Genomic DNA, 20,322 nt, shown 5'->3' with positions numbered 1-20,322 from the left:
TTTGCTCACAGCTATAAGAACATAACAAAATTAAATATTTAAATTCAGCAATCGCGACCTTAGTACCACATAGTCACAGGTGGGCTGCGGTGCCATGTTGCGGCAGGAAAATTGGTACACATCTGTCTGTTTATCCAATGTCTCCAAAACCTTCTCTTGCTCCAGTTCAACTTGCCACAGATGACGCTCGTTCAGCAGACGCTGCAGCACCTCACTGGGTGGTGCCGACACCTCCACGCACACTCTCCACCGCCTGAGAGCATTGCCGTCTCTTACCTTTAGGCATCATAAATGTGACACAAAGTCAAACAGACTGGTTTGCACATTCAGTGAAGATTTTGGAAACAATGCAAAATAATTTGTTTGTTTTTTAAAGTAGCTTTGGAAATCTGTTCCTGTGCATTACAACTAAAAAGATCCTCACCTTTTTAAATGCCAGTTCTGTGTGATCAGCAGTGGAACAAAACACCCAGCTTTTGCTCTTGTCTTTGGCCTCCTTCAGCAGACTCTGAACCAGCCTTTCTAAGTGTGCATGATAGGATCCGTCTTCATCCTCATCTTCCTCAACCTGATCCACTTCCTCTTCATGAGCTTTGCATAGTTCATCCAGTGGCGTTGCATACAGCTCAGCCTCCATGTAGGAGTTGCGGGATTGGGTCACCATCTCCTCGGGGATCTGAGGAACAGACACAATACACAAGTGTCAAAGATCGTCATGGCTACAGCAGAGAAGACTTGAACAAATATGATGACATTCTTGAACATTTCAAGTTCCAGAGCCTGGGGGAAACAGAGATATGGGGTTTGTTTTTGTAAATGTCACACGTCTTCCAACTGAATCACATTATCGTCTGTGGGTTAAGGTTTGCAGAAAATTCATTAGACAGATTTACAATGACATTTTTCTAAATTCATTTCATGTAGTCATGCATCAATCACATATTTACTACAACTTCTCTCCAAAATCATTTTCACTCATGCAGAAAAAAACTCAACTACAGTTGTGTGTAAAAGTTTGGTCACCCCTGATAATTTTCATAATTTTTCTTTATAAATCATTGGTTGTCTGGATCAGAAATTTCAGTTAAATATATCATATAGCCAGTGGTGGGCACAGCTAACCAAAAAGTTAGCTTCAATAACAGCTTATCAGCTAACTGTAAAGTTATCTTTTATAAAGCTAAACCGATAAATCACCCAAAACTTTATGGGAAGCTACAGCTAACCGATAACTTTCAGTATTGTCTCCAGCACACTCTCAGCTACTAACAAGCCAGTTTTGGGTTTTAATACCACAATCACAAACCTAAACAATGAGTCACCACTTCTGTCTTTGTGCGCCATTCCGCCTGCCGGAAGCTCCTGTTTACTACGTATGTTGCAGCAGTGAAGCAGCTGAGAAGCGTTAAGCTCAACTCTACCACAGCAAAAGGACCCTGACCACCAGGCTGCCACAAGAAAAAGTAATTATTTCTTAACAGCATGTAGCAGTCCCCCGTGAGGCAGAGGTCTTGGAAAATAAAGCAGTTTTGACCTATGGTTTTGATTTATACATCAAATTAGTCCGAGTAAAATAACTCCATAAATGACAATTCTGTCTTTTGTACAAAATGAAAATAACATATATCTTTTAATTTTACATAATGCAGTAATTCTGAAGTTCTGTAACAAACACACGCAGATGCCAAAGGGACTATGAGTAAAATGAACCTCCGCTAAAATTGATTGATTGATTCATTCATTCTATGTAAAAACCAACACGTTAATGTGACGTGTGTGTTGGTTTACATATAACTGTGCTTTTATAAAATATGCAATTTTATTCATATGTAAAACAAAAAAAAAGCCATTTGCAAAAGCCAAAAGTCAAGTTATGATTAGACAACTGTCTGATATAACCGGGTAAAAAAGCATATAACACTGTCATCTACTAGCACCCAGATGCTCAGACCCTAACCCATAATCATTTTTCACATCAGCGAGTTGCAGTGGTTTGAACAGCACAGAGAGAATCCACGACAACAATTGTAAATGAACATTATACAACTAAAATATACATTTTTATTTCTTTTCATCAGCTGCAGAAAGAGGCTGCAGCAACTCTCTGGCACGCAAAGGATTAGGGAATATCTCAATACATAGAGTGAATACTGCCATGAACACTACTGGCCAGTAGATGGCAGTAGAGACCGTGAATTGCCAAAACAAATATTCCAAATAAACGATCTGTGTCTGCTACGTTTAATCTGCGTGGAATAAACGCAAACTGAATTTCAGACATCTTAGATATATTACTCTGGAACAAAGATGACAAACAGTGTTGTAAAGGACAATAAGAACAATGTTAAAGAGTAAACAGGAAGTGATTGCAGGTCACAGTGATTCTAATTGAAAATAATGGAGAAGCAACCTGCGCTTCTTCTGGGATTTTTGCATAAAACAAACACAATAACATCTATAAACCAAGAGAATATATTCATGAGAGTTTTAGGCACAATATACAAAGGGTTTAATGCTGTTGTCCGTGCGAAGCCTGATCAGAGTGGCTCAAATGCATTTCTCCTTCATGAACTTACCCACAATGCATTGGAACTGCCGAGCCATGTCCACACTAAAACCTTCAAAATTAGTGCAATACTTTAAAACTAAAACATATATCTGATATTTTCACTTTATAAAACTTCAGACATGATGTTAAATTAGTGTGGTTAAAATTTTAACCATAAGTTAAAACTGTATGTCACTGGATGACTTGGATGATATTGCTGGCAAGTTAGTATGGTGTAAAAAAAAAGAAGTTTTTTTTCTTTTGTTTTTCTGTGACCATTTTGCATCTAACTGCAGAGAATAGAGCGGTTTCTCCTGAAACCAGCTCTCCTCTGTTTGCAGAGAACAGAACTGTACATTTGCTACAGAACATTTAACAGGTAGGCACTAAAATCTTTGATATCAGACTTCACAAATGGTTTTAACTGTTAAAGCTTTATTCACTACACTTGCAAAAATATGTTAAGCCCCTTCCACAGTGGGTCTGCTTTGAGTTGCTTCATGCGGCGTCATGACGATGCAGGAATGTTTGCATCAGGTGCGTGCAGCAGGGGAGCAGAGAGGAGGTGAGGACGCGAAGGAGGATCTGCACATAGTTTGGCTGTAGCCAGACTGTGCACTCTGATTTCTCTTCTAGTTTATATTTGTTCTTCTGCAGGGCTGCAGGGCTGCAGGGCTGCGCTCTGATTTCTGTTATAGTTTATCTTTCTTCCTTGGACCGCGAGCTGCGTTTGTGTGTGAACGAACTGTCCATGAGTAAATGTGATGTCTGGAGTTATACTTGATGTGGACATGACCTGTCTCTGGCAATCAGTCTGTGAGCAGGACTTATGTCTTTTTTTGTCCTTTATTTAACACAATTATGAAAGAGTTTGAGGAGACAGCAAGGAGCTGCCTGTAGCCAGACAGTTTTTTTTCTTGTAACTGTTCACATTTGCGTGCGCGAACAAATCATCCGTGAGTGGACTGGAGATGTCCAGACTTTTTACTGGATGTGAACATGAGCTGTCTCTGGCAATCAGTCTGTGAGCAGGACTTTTATGGACTTTATTTAAACACAGTTGTGGGAGAATTTAAGAGCAAGTAGCTGTGTAGTTTCACTGCATTGTGTACACTGTCTAAAAATAATCCTGCATGATTTATACTTAGAGAACAATGGAACATGGCAGGAATCATAAATTGGTGTCGGGTAATGTTGTATTGTGAGGGTGTGGCTTCCAGTCACGTTAAGTAGCGTTGCGTTGTCCTGACTTGCATTGAAACCAGTTCATTTCTGCATCCTGTGCGTCACGTAGAAAAAATTAAACGTTTGATTTTTAGTGTCCAATTTCACTTCTTCCTTTGCATCCATCACGGTGTTCTGTCATTGAGCTACATCGTCTCGACACTAGGTTGCATCCACATGGCATCGTCATGACGCCGCAACTCGAAGTGGGCCCAGTGTGAAAGGGGCTTTAGCGATCTAAAAATGATCGGACCAAAATTTATCAGAAGATAATTGGTCCACTGATGGTTCTCAAAGTTCAAAGTTATCTGAAAAGCTAATCCAATAATGAAAACATGAGCTTCGATAATTAGCGGTTAGCGGAACTGTGCCCACCACTGCATATAGCAGACAAACACAGTGATATTTGAGAAGTGAAATGAAGTTTATAGGATTTACAGAAAGTGTGCAATAATTCTTTAAACAAAATTAGGCAGGTGCATAAATTCGGGCACCCCAACAGAAAAAAATACATCAATATTTAGTAGATCCTCCTTTTGCAGAAATAACAGCCTCTAAACGCTTCCTATAGCTTCCAATGAGAGTCTGGATTCTGGTTGTCACTTATTCTTGTACTTGTTCTCAAGAATCTGCTGATACTGACTGGAATCCACGTGATCCTCAACTTTAGCAAGATTCCCAGTATCTGCACTGGCCACACAGCCACATAGCATGATGGAACCACCTCCAAATTTTACTGTAGGTAGCAAGTGTTTTTCTTGGAATGCTGTGTTCTTTTTTAGCCATGCATACTGCCCCTTGTTATGTCCAAATAACTCAGTTTTAGTTTCATCAGTCCACAGCACCTTATTCCAAAATGAAGCTGGCTTGTCCAAATGTGCTTTAGCATAACTTTACACTGTTCAACTATACAGTGCAAAGTGCACTGTATCGTTGAACGATGCACAGAGACACTTTCTGCAGCAAGATCATGTTGTAGGTCTTTGGAGCAGGTCTGTGGGTTGACTATGGCTGTTCTCACATCCTTCACTTCAGCTTATCTGAGATTTTTCTTGGCCTGCCACTTCGGGCCTTAACTAGTACTGTGCCTGTGGTCTTCCATTTCCTCACTATGTTCCTCACAGTGGAAACTGACAGCTGAAATCTCTGAGATAGCTTTTTGTATCCTTCCCCTAAACCATGATGTTGAACAATCTTTGTTTTCAGGTCATTTGAGAGTTCTTTAGAGGTTCCCATGTTGTCACTCATTAGAAGAGATGCAAAGACAGGAAACATTTGCAAATGGCCACCTTAACTACCCTTTCTCATGACTGGATTCACCTGTGTAAGGAGGTCAAGGGTCAGCGACCTTACCAAACCAATTTTGTGTTCCAATAGTTAGCGCTAAATGTATTCAAATCAATAAAATGACAAGGATGCCCAAATTTCTGCACCTGCCCAATTTTGTTTAAATAATTATTGCACACTTTCTGTAAATACTAGAAACTTAATTTCACTTCTCAAATATCAGTATGTTCCTCTGCTAACGTAACTTAAATTTCTGATCCAGACAACCAATGATTTATAAAGGAAAATCATGAAAATTATTAGGGGTGCCCAAACTTTTGTATACAACTGTACATGAAACTCATATGCAGTGGATGTCTTCATATGTCATCACCGTTCTGTTGACCCAAGATGCATTATTGTTTTGTTGCTGTTGGTCTTGGATATATATATATATATATATATATATATATATATATATATATATATATATATATATATATATATATATTTGCTGTATTTTCCAGGGTACATTTACTGGTTTGGGAAGTCCTGTGATTTACACTCCAGTGCAACTTATATAACAAAATATCACATGTACTTTACTACTATTACTACTAATAATAATGATGATCATCACCATCATTAGGCAGTGGCTTTTGATGCACACTAAGCAGGTTTGAGGCCGAGTGTGAAGCGACTGGGATGAGAATCAGCACCACCAAATCTGAGACCATGGTCCTCTACTTGAAAAGGGTAGATTGTCCCCTCTGGATCAGGGGAGACCCAAAAGGAGGAGTTTAAGTATCTAGGGGTCTTGTTCATCAGTGGGGGCAAGATAGAGCTTGAGACTAATGGACAGATTGGGGCTGCATCTGATGTTTTACAGATGTTGTACTGGACTGTCATGGTGAAGAAAGAGCTGAACCAGAAGGCAAGGCTCTCAACTTGCTCAGCTATGGTTGTGAAAATGCATCACACCTGAGTATAAGTCTGAGTATACGTTTCGGTATCTGGGCTTACACTCGAGGACAGGGTGAGAAGCTTCCCACTACCCGGGAGGGACTCAGAGTAGAGCTGCTGTTTCTTTGCTTTGAAAGGAGCCAGCTGAGATAGTTTGGGCAGCTGGTGAGGATGCCCCCTGGTCATGTCCCTCGGGAGGTCTTCCAGGCACATCCAACTGGGAAGAGAAGCCTGGAGAAGACCCAGGACACACTGGAGGGATTATATTTCCCAGCTGGCTTGAGAATGCCTCGGGATCCCCCGGGAAGACTTACATGACTTGGAGGATAGGGAAGTGTGGCAGCAAAAATATCAATGAATGAATAATAACTATTTATAAGGGTCCTTACCAGGAATCAAAGCACTAAACAAAATACTCCATTAACAAAATAATTAATGTTAGTAAATTGCAACAATGCATGAAAACTAAAGAGCTGAGAAAAAAAAAATTGGATTCAAGTTTATTGTGTTGTTTCCAATGCTATGGGCCAATCATCTGCATCCATCTGATGATTTCTTTTTTCCAAACTAAGTAAAATATCAATATATCAATATTTTATCATTGCACAGTTATTCATCCATCTTACTTATTTAACAGTCCTTATGTTACACACCACAAGCCGAGGGCTTCCTGTGTAAATCCACTGCTCATTTCTCCATGTTTCTGTGGACCAGCAATTTGTGTCCATTTTATGATTTCTTTTGTCCAAATTCATAACATCCACCATATCTTGTCTAACGCATATTTATTCATCTTGCTTCTTTTTGGAATTTAACAGTCCTTATAACAGCACAGGCTGTGGTGTGCATATGTGCGACACAGTTCCTATCTGTTGTTAAACTGCTATGGCACAAGGCATTTTTTGACAGGTGCAACTTTTACGCCAGAAAATACAGTGCTCATCCGAAAGGATTGAACTGCATACCCTGGTAGTGGTAATCATGTGTGTGTGGAATCAGGAGAGAACGTATGAATATTAACTAGTGCAGGTTTGTGGAACATGAACTAAAACATTACTAAAGATTTTGCTGCAGGGAGACGAAGTGTACCAATAGACAAAGTTTCAGAAGACAGTGCGAGTTGTGGACAACACATCGACTGAGCTATACTAATTTTACACTGAGCATCACAACATGCTCTCTCTCTTTGTTGAGAAACAGCTTGTCCACTTTGTTAAATATAGAGCAAATGATCACACATGAAAAAGATATATTTTCTCTGTGTCTATTAAAGGTGACACTTGTTTCTCCCTTTACCACGACTGCAGGCTGTAACACTGTCACTGTGGAATATTCAGGCAGGTTATCAGAGAATATTTGTATTTGTAAGACCTTGTAGCTTCTTATTGGCTGCCTTGCAGCTCTGTAAATGAATTGATGTCTTCTTCATATGCAATCATTTGCTCATTCTCCACTTTATCTGCCAAAGTCTCTCTCTCTCTCTGTCTCAAATTAATGCATGAATATCCATGAAGCATGTAGTATACTGACTATGTAAACAACCAAAGTGTAAGCAAGCAAGTGTTGTTGTAAATCCTAAATCCTCACCTGAAAGAGCCGCTGACCCTCAGTGATCATATGTGCCAGACCCTGGGTGGCAGCCAGGTTCTCGTTGAGGTCTTTTTGATCTGGCCGGCCTGTGCTGTACTTCCTCTGGATTGCCCTTGAGGAACAGAACATACAAACATCAGCGCAATAAATAATCATACAGACGACCAGAAAGATTCTCCCCTTGAGACAAAAACTAAAGAAATATAGCGTAGTATAGTATAGTTCAGCATGGTACATGATGATACAAAGACAGCACCTGTTGAACACTAAAAACTAAAATTACTGTAAAAATCTTGTCAGACATGACCCAACTGTTTTATAAATTGCAGAGAAAAAAAAAAAAAAATTCTGTAGTTTCACCCTAAAAATAAATCAGTCTTAAAGGTTCACAGCTTTGTTATTTACTAGCGTGCTGCCCGTGGGGATCCACGGGCTCTACATTGGGTCATGTTTATAAAATAGGTAGCTGACATTTTTCAAGAGTGGTAATAAATGAATGAGTTGGAATGGCGTGTGAGTCCAGAATGCGTTTAAAACCTTAGACCTCAACAATTTTTAGAAGAACTCAACCCTTTTAATTCCTGTTAATTGTGTAATTTTGTAATGTTAATTTATTTTCTTAATGGATTTATAAATTGTTTAGGTTGTTCTTATCATATACACACTATTATTATTTTATTTTATCTTCTATTTTGTCATTAGATTTTTAAAAAGGACCACAATGGAAATAAGTGTTTTCACGTTCTTGTGTCATTCATGCATTTTTAACGTATTTACAATTATATTATGTATTTACATTGAACTTACTCAATAAAATCAGTTTCAGTGAGGGAGTTTTCCCAAGGAATTAATAAAGTTCTGTCCAATCTAATCTAATCATCACTCCCTTACGCTTTTAATATAAAGATGATTTACTGCACCCTGCTGGAATGGCGTGAGTCCAGAAAGTAGTTAGTAATGTTAGCTATATCCGTAGCTTCTCCAAAAATATTAGTCCTATCAACGTTCCGTTTTGGCGGCGTTCAATCTTGACCCAAAACACATAAGCATACCAAACGGCAAATGTCAGCTCTCCCCAGTTTCTTAGTGATCGAAGTTACATGCACAGACAGACAGACATTCTGCCGCAAAAAGGCGCTTTTATTTTTACAGACAGAGACAGTGGTGGAAGACATAAAATTCACCAAATTTTTCACTCATGGTAATGGCAATATGACACGTAACTGAACTAACTAAACCAATTGAACTACAAAAAAAACAATAAATCAATAACACTAACAACACTGTTAAACTACCATGAACCACAATAACTCCAAAACCTTTAACTCCCATGGTGCATTGCAGCACAATTGTTTATTGCTTAGCTAAAATTGCGAATTTGTCCCAAAATTTTTGTCCTATCAACTTTCATCTTTTTTATGTTTTCACAGCATTCATCCTTGACCCAAAATACATAAGCATGCCAAACAGCAAATGTCAGCTCTCCCCAGTTTCTGTGTGATCAAAGCCAAACACACGCGCACACACACGGAGGCCACTTGGCTATTATAATATAGATAACTAATTATGTAATTTTTTAACAGCTTTAATGCCCACATTCAGGCAAATCTTCCCATAACCATCATTACTTAAATTCAGAAGATACTTTATTCTTGAAAATAAACTGGTCCATAGCCATTTCCCACCTAAACGTTAACAAGCATGGTTGGATTTGAAACCAATGGGCTGTTACTAGTGTAACCACTGTAAGCACTACACCAGTGATATACATTTTTTTGACTTTGTATCCCAGAAATAGTTCATTATAAATCATTTTTGTAACCTACAGGCTAGAATGTCCCAGGTGCAAAGTCTTTTATATCGGAAGAACAAAAAGGAGGTTATAGAACAGGTTAGGTGAATGTGAGGGATCATTGTAAAGCATTTTGAGCTTCTGATTCATATGGGAAAGAGTGATATAAATGCGGTCCATTTACCATTTATATTAAATATTAACTACCTGATAGCTTGCTACTATCTGGAATTCCACAAGAGCAACCCAGTTAGATTACAAGCCTTTGGCATTGATGACATCCCTTCTTCCATATGAAAAGGTGTTAGACAAAGGAAATTAAACCAGCTCCTATACACCCAGGCCTAAATGAGGATTTAGATTTTATTGCTTTTTTGGAATCATTCATTTCCTTTTTGTAAAGCTCGTTTTGCAAACATTGTTGGTGTTTTAATTCCATATTGTTTTTATGAGTATTGTGGGTCAAAATGGTGCCATCTGCTTGAATTCTTGATTCCTTGTATGTCTACATCTCCCCCAGGACACAGTCCTGTCTACTCAAGTGTAAAATTCCTGCACTAAGGGTGTGTTTGCCTTCTCAGAGATTTCAGCTGTCAGTTTCCACTGTGATGAACATAGTGAGGAAAAGGAAGACCACAGGCACAGTACTAGTTAAGGTACGAAGTGGAAGGCCAAGAAAAATCTCAGATAAGCTGAAGTGAAGGATGTGAGAACAGTCGTAGTCAACCCACAGACCTGCTCCAAAGACCTACAACATGATCTTGTTGCAGAGAGCGTCTCTGTGCATCGTTCAACTATACAGCGCACTTTGCACAAAGAGATACTGTACGATGCTGTAATGCAGAGGAAGCTTTTTCTGCGTACACACCACAAAGAGTCGCTTGAGGTATGAGGTTCCATCATGCTGTGTGGTTGTGTGGCCAGTGCAGGTACTGGGAATGTTGTTAAAGTTGAGGGTCACATGGATTACAGTCAATATCAGCAAATTCTTGAAAACAATGTTCATGAATCAGTGACAAAGTTGATGTTACACCAGGGCTGAATCTTTCAACAAGACAAGGACCTTAAACTCTGCTCAAAATCTACTAAGGCATTCATGCAGAAGAACAAGTACAACGATCTGGAATGGCCATCTCAGTCCCCAGACCTGAATATTATTGAAAATCTGTGATGTGATTTTAAGTGGGTTGTCCATGCTCGGAAACCAACAAACCTGAGATGTTTTGTAAAGAAGAATGGTCCAAAATACCTTCAACCAGAATCCAGACTCTCACTGGAAGCTATAGGAAGCATTTAGAGGCTGTTATTTCTGCAAATGGAGGATCTACTAAATATTGATGTATTTTTTTCTGTTGGGGTGCCCAAATTCATGCACCTGCCTAATTTTGTTTAAAGAATTATTGCACACTTTATGTAAATTCTATAAACTTCATTTCACTTCTCAAATATTACTGTTTGTCTGCTATATGATATATTTAACCGAAATTGCTGATCCAGACAACCAATGATTTAAAAAGGAAAATCATGGAAATCAGGGGTGCCCAAACTTTTACATACAACTGTATTTGATGTAGGCATGCATCAGAGTTTGTGTTTACTTACTAACATGACCATGCCGTGACAATAAAGGCATATTGATATGTTAAAGAGAGTGCCTCAGAATTCTCTCATTTTTGTTGTAAGACACACAGAAAGAGGGTTGGCTGAGGGATTGGATGTGCACCTTGGTGACAGCACCTCACTCTTCAGTAAGCTGAGATGGAACAGCGATGGTCCCAAACAAACAGCCAGGTTCATTGGGGTCATTTGGTTCTCTTCCACCAATGAAGTGACATCCCGCAGGAAGTACAGTAATGCCTGCAGAACCTCACGGTGTTCATCTGGCATCAACAAGATGGCCGCTCTGATGGCCTGCAACCGCTGCTCCTTTGGGACATCTGCAGAACAAAAGGAAAACATGAAGCTCATAGATCAACGAAGAGCTTATTCTTCTTTATTGTTGGCATTTGAAACACCAAGATTTGGACATACTTTTTTATATGCATATTTTTGAATTTCAAATCAAGTTATATTAATTATACATATCTGTGTTAAGAGAAACTGTGACTGTAGATTTGAACTATGGCTGAGCAATATTGGCCATCAAGAGTGAGCAAAATTAAATGATTTTTTTTTTCTGTAAAGTATGAAACAGTTGTTAGTCATTGATAGGCATCGATTGTGATGGTTGTTCTGGTTGTGTATTTAATTATTCCACAATTGATAATAATAAGTTATATATGGTTAAATCAACTGCAACTGTCATGTTATGTGGCACCTAAATACAAGAAGCAATTGAGGAACCAAAATTTCTCAAGAATGTGTGAAGTTTTGACTCCGTCTAGGACCTAGTCAAGACATTTATACACATCATTTAGGAGAGGATAACAACTGTTCTAGACTAATAAGACCCCAATAAACAGCTTGGGATATGTGCCAAAATCTCTATCTGGGACGAACAGCCCAAAAATGACCACGCCCTTTTTTGTCCAGAGTGTTACTTCAAATATAGTTGTATTTTCTAAACTGCAGCAGCTATAGATTTTCCAAGGTATTCAAAATGTTCAGAATGACCAGTACATGTTTGGGAGGGTCACAGAAAAGTGTCAAATTTATATTTTGATATTTGAAGAGGAAATGGCTAAAATAAGTGGGTCATCTATTACTGTACATCGAAAGAAAACAAACATTTGCCAAACATTTTATTTTCAGTCATACTATTCATGGAATATTGATTTAAAGTAAAAACAAAAAAATACAAGACAAAACTTGTTTTTTTAGCAGACATCAGTATCTAGATATCTTAAATGTTTTAAAGATTATTAGGGAAATTTCCCAACAGCCAATAGCCCAAAAGTTACTAAATATCTGCGCTTCCAGGATGCACCGCGGTGCCAGCAGAACTGCGGCGTTTCAAAGCTATGTAAACAATGGCTAGCGAGGATGTAGTTGGCATGAATTCAGCGAGTTCATTAGCGATTATGATGATGACACATTCTCCCAAGTTGAGAGGGTTAAATAGACTGCATTTATATAGCGCTTTTCCATCCGCATCGGACGCTCAAAGCGCTTATGCAGAAGAGGTGTAGTACCTGTGTTGAACTTCTACTGTGCCCCGATCTGGTCTTGTTGTCCATACTTCACGAGGTGTACTTACATTGTGCCCTAAACCGGAACTCTGCTGAAACCGACCTCTCATGTAAGTCATGGACCACGAGATTCACAAATTCAAAACCGCGAATAACCCTTCTAAACATGTAGTGGTCATTCTGAACATATTGAGTACCTTGGAAAGTCTGTAGCTGCTGCAGTTTACAAAATGCAGCTGTATTTGAAGTAACGGGCGTGGTCATTTTCGGTTTGTTTGTCCAGGAGAGCTTTTGGCACATATCCAAAGTTGTTCATTGGGGTCATATTAGTCATATCAGAGTTATACTCTCCTAAATGATGTCAATACAAGTACATGTCTAAACTCGGTTATAGACTATCATAGGGTGCAATGTTGAGAAATGTTGGTTTCTCAGAAGGCAACAGATGGAGAATCACACTGTACTTTTTGTAGATCAGGCTCAAAACTTCTCAGTCACCCCTCACAGATCCTTGATATGTCACATGACATTCATTATTTGTCCCACTGTATGATTGATGCCACTATCGTGTATTTTTCTCCCATATGTTTCGCTCTATTCCTCGCTCTATTAACTTTTCCTAAAAATGCTTCCATGAGCAATGAAACTAAATCTAGCTGCTGCAGTGTTTGTGGGGAGATCTTTATGTCCTGTTGAAGTGCCTTTCCATTGGATTCAGGAAAGCAGACGTGTGTGTCAACACATACTCGAGGCCTCCACGGTGAATCTGTTAGAGACCCACGTGAGGATTTCACGCAACTTTGTGATGCAACTCCACTGCTATATTATACAAATAATGAATGTTTGAGTTCAATGGTACAAATATTTCATGAGGTGAAAGCTGGAACATACAATTCAATGAGGCAAAGCCAAGTTTAATGGTATGTTCCAGTTTTCACCTAATTAAATATTCGTTCCATTGAAAGAATGTAAAAACATTCATTATTTGTTTTATATAACGGCTAAAATAGATCCTTGTCATTTGATATTTTATTCATTTATAAACAACAGAAAAGGGACTTACATTTTGGTGTTCCACTGCTGCAAATTGTGACATGCTTCCCCCCAAAAAAAAAGAAAAAAAAAAAAAAAAGACTTCATGTAGTTCATCAATCCAGCGAAAAATCACATCAGCTTTTCAGCTTTACAAACTCCGCCATGTTTGTTTTAAAGCTAAGTGCCATCCTGCTTGTGTGAGCGCACGCACACACTCTTACACAAGTGGGATGGTGCTTGTGCGCGCGTGTACTTCCAAAAAAAAAAAAAACTGTACTTCCCCAGTGCAGTGAAAAAATCCCATCAGAAATTAGCCATGTTTTCATTCTAACTTCCTCCTAACAGCTTGAACTTCATGCCTCCAGACGGCTTACAGTGCAGCGGATTTGTTTTGTGTATATGTGCGCATGTGCGCATTGTGTGTGTCCCACGTGTGTTTTGTGTGTGTGTGTGTGTGTGTGTGTGTGTGTGTGTGTGTGTGTGTGTGTGTGTGTGTGTGTGTGTGCGCGTAGAGTGCAATGGTACCAAAGGCATGGAACAAAATTGAACTGTAAATGCAATGCAACAGAAATGGGACGAATAATCCATGTCACATGACATACAAAGCACCAATCAAATGACAAGGGTCCACTCAGCTGTTACATAAAGAGTGTTTTTCCGTGACTGGTGTTCGTAAGTGATATCCCAGCCAAGTACTAATCAGGACCTATTCTGCTTAAAGGATGCAAATACAGCTGTAATATGGACAAATGTCCCAATTCCAGTCAGAACTGTAGCAGCTGGGTTGTGAATCATCTGATGACATTTTATACCAGAAAGTAACTCATTGCAGTAGTCACATCTGGAGGACACAAAGGCATGAATTATTGTTTGAGCATCTATCAGAGACGATAGGCCTAATCATTGCAATGTTATGGAGGTGGAAATGGGAGGTCTTAACCACTTTTTTTAATATGCAGGTCAAAGGACAATGATTGGTCAAAAAAAAAAAAAAAAATCAGACCAACTTTTTTAAGTCAATCACTAGCCCCATGTCACTACGTAAATTTATCATGGAGACATCTCTGTCTAACTAGACCAACAACAATCATCATCTCATGTAAGTTCACAAGTAGAAAATTCCAAGACATCCTTCGAGGCTCCAGTTTTGCAACTTTATCAACAACTTGGTATGTACATCTGCATTTCATTAGCATTACAGTGAAAGTCAATCCCATTGCGATGTGTAATCTGACCAAGAGGTGCAACATATAGAGAAATGAGTGGACAATTCAATCTGTGCCTGGTGCACACCCTCAGTGGGACTTACACTGGTAAATGTGAAGGAAGGTTTCTCCCAGCTTGCTGGTTAGCAGTGGCTCAGGTAGGTCTCTGAAGAACTGTTTGACCATATCAGCCACGTCGTAAGCCGACTGATCCTCATAGCTCACATAATCAGGTGTCAATTCACACTGCTGCCTCAAAGCCTGAATCCGAGATTTAACCCCCGATTTACGAAACAATCCCACCTGAGAAAAGCAATAGGGGTAAATATGGCGAGAAAAGCACTTTTTTGACACTGGTTATATTTCATAGCGCTACAGTACAAGTAAATGTTGCTCTTCTTTGGCGTAAATATGTCTAAAATTATGTGATTTTGAAATATCAGTGTGCTGTCTGCTCTAACCTGGTCCAGACAGTGCGTTCTGAGATGGCTGAGGGCCTGCTGTAAACACAGAGGGAGTGGAAAACCGCAACGCTGAACATGGACGATAAGGGGAACACCAAACACACTCCTCTCTTTGTAGTCGGGTACCTTCATGCGCTTCATAAACTTTGGCACAGACCTGTAAGCGATGCAGAGAAAAAAAGCATTGTGTGAGGGCAATACTGGATAGTGATTTCTTCAATATTTGTCTCTTCATTTAAAAATTAATGCACAAACACAGTGCTTATCAATAGCAGGGCTATGAGTTAGCATTTGAATTTGGGCAAGGAGAGTGCTGGTTTTTCATGGAAGTATGTACTCTAACGAGTGCCACTCCAATAGGTTTCTCTGGCTATTGCAGGTGTTTACTGTTCATGCAATCCTGCTGTTTTGTGATACAGTCACATCAAATATGTTAAAGGAGTACTATACTACTATAATACCTTTTTTCTACTGTATTTTCAGGACTATAAATCATTTATTTGGATCACTCTGGATAAGAAGGTTGGAGTAATGTACCATTAAGCTGGATGATAACTGCTGTAAAACAGGAAGATCTGAATCAGGAGGACATACCAGGTATGTTCTCAAACGAAAGACCATACTCTAGAATAAAGAGAGGGAAGAACCTAACTTTCATATGACTTGGCAATCCACTTGTTTGGATTGTGTGGGACACCCAGAACAGCAATGAAGAGGACAGCTGGGCTAAGGTAAGGCTAACTATAATGTTTTATAAATGTGTCAGAGTTTCAAAGATTTAATTACATTTACTGAGGTAATCATGCACACATTTAGTATTGTTGAAGTCCTTTCAAGGAATACATAAAATTATTGTTGGTGCTTGCTGTGGATAAATAAGACATAAAATACCGTAGATGAGTACATTTCCCTTTGTAGTCTAGACTCAGTGACAATATCAATTACTGCAAATGTCTTGTAAAAACTGGAATGCTAGCAATTTCAGTAATACATAATGCAAACACATCACATACAAAAGTAAATGATTTGTAGTAAGTTATTCAATAGCATTTGTAATATCACTGGTCCTACAATCATGATGGTGGACACCATGATTATAGTTCTTACAACATCAAATGAGTTAAATTGAAACATTTATTTTTCACCTAGGTTTCCCCGCAAAACAAATCAATAAATAAAACTCCAACCTGTCCACACATTCAAATACCGCTAGTTTTTTTTTTTTTTTTTTTTTGGAACCAATAATTTCTGACTTCACAACATGTAATGAACACCACCTGTGAAGATATCCATGGTTTATGCTAACCACGGCTGAAGCTAGCTGATGCTAACTTTAGTGGTTGCTGCCCATGCTTAGTGGTTGATGGTAGGCAATTGGTCAATTAATATGACCATTTATGCTAATGCTAACCAACAACTCATCAGTTATTGCTAATTACAGATCATTTCTGGAAAACTTTACCCCTCACTGAGCTGGTCTGTGGGGCACATGCCTACATTGTCTGTGTGAGAGAGATGGAGGGTGACTGCTGTCCAAAGTGAGCAGCAGTTCATTTTTATTTAAAGCAACAGACATAGTAACCAGTTTTTTATACATCTGAAAGACAGGTTGCTTCAAATTCATCACCATATATACACATAACACTGTCTGTGAAATGTTTTGAGCTTCAAAAATTCATTATGTGTTCTGATGACTCTTGGTGAACTGTATTGCATGAGCTTGTTAGCAAGCAGTATAATAAGGCCTATTTTAAATAAATGCATTGTAGCACAGTAAAAACAGAAAAACCAAAAACAACAATACACAAAAGCTGTCACTGTAATTAGGTAAATGCACATGACTGCTTTTGAAGATCTTTCACAATTGTTTCACATGCATTTCTACGACAGAATGCAGACCTACCATGTCCACCCATGTTTATTAGACATGGAGTATTTCTCCATGATGGCGGTGAGACGAAGCAAAGAGAACTTCTGCAGGAGGCTGAGCTGGCCTGCTGATTGGCTACTTATCTGCAGTGAACACGCCGGTTGGTTTAGAGGATCCAACATCCTGAAACTAGGCCATCGTAGACTAAGATGTAGTGAAAGAAAAAGCAGGAGATAATATAAAGACAAGGTAAAAGTTTAAACAGGTCAAGTTGAACATCTGAACAGATCCTTACCGTGGTCTCGTCAATGATGCTCCAACCCCAGAGTCCCGTCTCTCCCGATTGGTGCCTGTGGAGTCTGTGTCATTCAAAGACATCCCATCTCTCTCTCCTTCGCTGGGGGTTGTCCTGCCCTCTCCTTCCTCCTCCCCATCCCCTGCGTCGCCTTCAGGCAGCACGTTGCGGCTCCAATGGTCCACTATCTGCTGCAAGCCACTGACATGCTGGACGATGTCATCTAGATGAGGGAACAGGCTGTCCTCTTTCTCAAGATCTAAAAGATCTCCTGTGCTGGCATACAGGTGGGACCCCGGCACATTGTCATATACACTCACCCTGCTGCCTTTTGGAAATCCAGAACTGGCCAGCTTAGACAGAGGTTTAGCAGACCAGGGCTGGCTCAAGCCACTGTTTGGGGGAGAGGTTTGAGCCTGTGTTTGAGGACAATTGATTCTGTGACCAGAGGATGGAGCCAAGCTCTCTATAGAAAGAGCTTTGGGAAAAGTGCCTGGCTTATGGTCTTTGGGGATGTGAATAAGGAGATTTTCATAGGAGTGAAATTGGTTTCTGCCAAGCTGGCTTGGTCCTTCAGTCCTCTTACCCTGAGAAGGCAACTCCATGTCCTCTAGATACATAATGCTTCGCTTGCTAGCAGCGCGAGGTTTTGCGCTCACATGTTTCTTCACAATGGACACTGTGGTCTCAGAGGGGCTCACACTCTCCACAGGTTCGTCTTGAGAATCTTTGCCATGGAAGACAGAGGATGGATCACCATCGGTTTGGTAGCTTTGTTCTAACTGGCTAATGGGAGTGCACTGAAGTATCTGTAGTGCATGAGGTTCCTCCCCCTGTAACATCGGTCCACTGATGACCAGTGGTGGCCTGCGATTTGAGCTTTTCCTCCTTGTTGAGGGCCCCCAAGTGCGCATTATTTCCATTCGACGCAAAAATTCTTTGGCTTTACTCCGCCCTCCTCTGCTTTTAATTGGCAAGGAGTTGTAGTGTGGAAGTTCTCGTGGTGCTTGGTAGGAAGCAGATAGTGATGCCATAGATATGGAGTCAGGCATGGCGGAGGTAGAGTCCTCGCTGTGGAGTGAGGAGGTTTCTGTGATTTCCTGCTCACTCAGATCTGTCAAGACGCTCTCACTGCTCACTGTGCTGTGCAGACCCTCCCCCTGACCCGTCGGGCTGCTTTCACTGGTACCATCCAATAGGAAATCTTGTAGGCGAGACCATCGTCGGCTGCTCCACTCAAAGGTCCACCTTTTACTGATAGCCAATGGATCATCTTCATCAGAGTCATCACCCTATGGAACAATAGAAGAGACATTAAGGAGAGTACCCATGAAATACTCAGTCAAGAAAGCAAAACCAATATGAACATCTCCAGGGGCAGATCCAGGGCTGCACGGGCTCCCCCCAAATGCACCCCCTTTACAGAATCCTGGATCTACCCCTGCATCTCAGCCTGATGTTCACCATTCACTTTGGCACAAGCCTGCATGATAGTATAGAAGTAATACAGTTGCTATTTTTTTTTTCTTTTTTAGAATAAGCAACTACATACTGTTTATAACCAAACAATTTGTTACTACCGCCCATGGCCTGCTATGTTGGAGGAAACCATATGCTTAGACTGGCTAATAACCTATTACTCTTCTGTATCAGCGATCTGTTAATGAAATACAGCGACTAGACATCATGTTTAATGGAGTCAAAGGTCAACACTGAACTTTAGGGAATAGTCTCGGTGGTTAGTGAGATCCGAGCAGTGGGCAAATTTCGTTATTTGTAACAGTCATGGTGGTACACTTTAGTATACCACCAAATAATTTGACACCAAAATTAAGACCAACACAGATATGACTTAATGGTCACAGAAGTACACATGCATAATATTGTGCATTATGCATAATTTTATTTTTTCATAATTTTATCTTTTGATTTTACCCTACAGTTATTTTTGTTTTTTAATTACTTCGGTCATGCAATTCAACAATGGCTTTGAATTAGCTTACTTATTCTGGTCAATGTTATCTGGTTAAATCTACATTTAAAAAACACAACTCATTAACATGAAATTGCTGGAATACGAAACATGAACCTCAAATTCCACAAAAAGCACACGTTTGTCTTAACATATGTGGCATATACCCTTCCTGCAGTACAAAAATCGCTAGCTAGCTAGCTCATTAGCAAGTTATCTTGACAAATGATGTGACTGTCGAAGGAGAATTTTAAGGGTCATATAAGCCTGACTGAGTATATCTCACAGACAAATACAGCTATGGATGAATGTGACATTAACACAAGTCTAAAACAAGCTGTTTCAGACAAATTTTGCAAATAGCATAGGTGTTTCAACATACAAACTAGAGCTGTGGAACTTTGAGGATATTTAACATGAAATCTGAACCACATTTATCCATACAAGGTAGAATAAAGACTGATTTGAAACTTACTGAGTAAATGTGGCACTCTGATTTGCCTGAAATCATTGCATGTTAAGCATGGGTGATGAGTAAAAAACTTGTTTTTTGACAATAGTCACTGACTTATTTATGTAAAGCAGAAGTAAAATACTCATAAATGACAGCTGAATGATTTGCTTATTAAAAAAAATACAATAGGAAATAAAATGTCAATATTTCAAATTCCTGGGGCTGTAAAACTGACTTCAATTTTACGCTCCCTTCATAAAATGTTTTCAACATGACAAGAAAAAAATCATCAGTTCTATGCTGTTTTGAGTCCACAGTGCTGATTGCAAATATAAGGTAACCTGGAGAAAAAAAAAACAAAAACCACAAATTTAGTCAACTGTCTTTTCAAACCTGGCCATGCATTCTGTACAATACAGCAAATGAATAGATACTGTAAGTGAATCAGAATCAGAATAGCCTTTATTCACCAAGTATCTACACGTATACAAGGAATTTGACTTTGGTTCATTCATC

General features: G+C 39.4%; 1 protein-coding gene across 1 annotated transcript in view; it reads right to left on the bottom strand.

The window, feature by feature from the left end:
• The window catches only part of stard13a (StAR-related lipid transfer (START) domain containing 13a), a 104,184-nt gene that overhangs the window by 2,055 nt on the left and 81,807 nt on the right, over nucleotides 1-20,322 (bottom strand). Inside the window, 8 exon segments of the mRNA XM_034179078.1 lie at nucleotides 59-276; nucleotides 425-676; nucleotides 7,589-7,703; nucleotides 11,107-11,320; nucleotides 14,856-15,054; nucleotides 15,213-15,372; nucleotides 17,119-17,289; nucleotides 17,381-18,672. Of these exon segments, the coding sequence (XP_034034969.1) occupies nucleotides 59-276; nucleotides 425-676; nucleotides 7,589-7,703; nucleotides 11,107-11,320; nucleotides 14,856-15,054; nucleotides 15,213-15,372; nucleotides 17,119-17,289; nucleotides 17,381-18,672 (2,621 nt within the window).

This window comes from Thalassophryne amazonica, chromosome 9 (assembly GCF_902500255.1).
Source record: "Thalassophryne amazonica chromosome 9, fThaAma1.1, whole genome shotgun sequence".
NCBI classification, from domain to species: domain Eukaryota; kingdom Metazoa; phylum Chordata; class Actinopteri; order Batrachoidiformes; family Batrachoididae; genus Thalassophryne; species Thalassophryne amazonica.
This window is presented reverse-complemented; position numbering and strand designations above follow the sequence as displayed.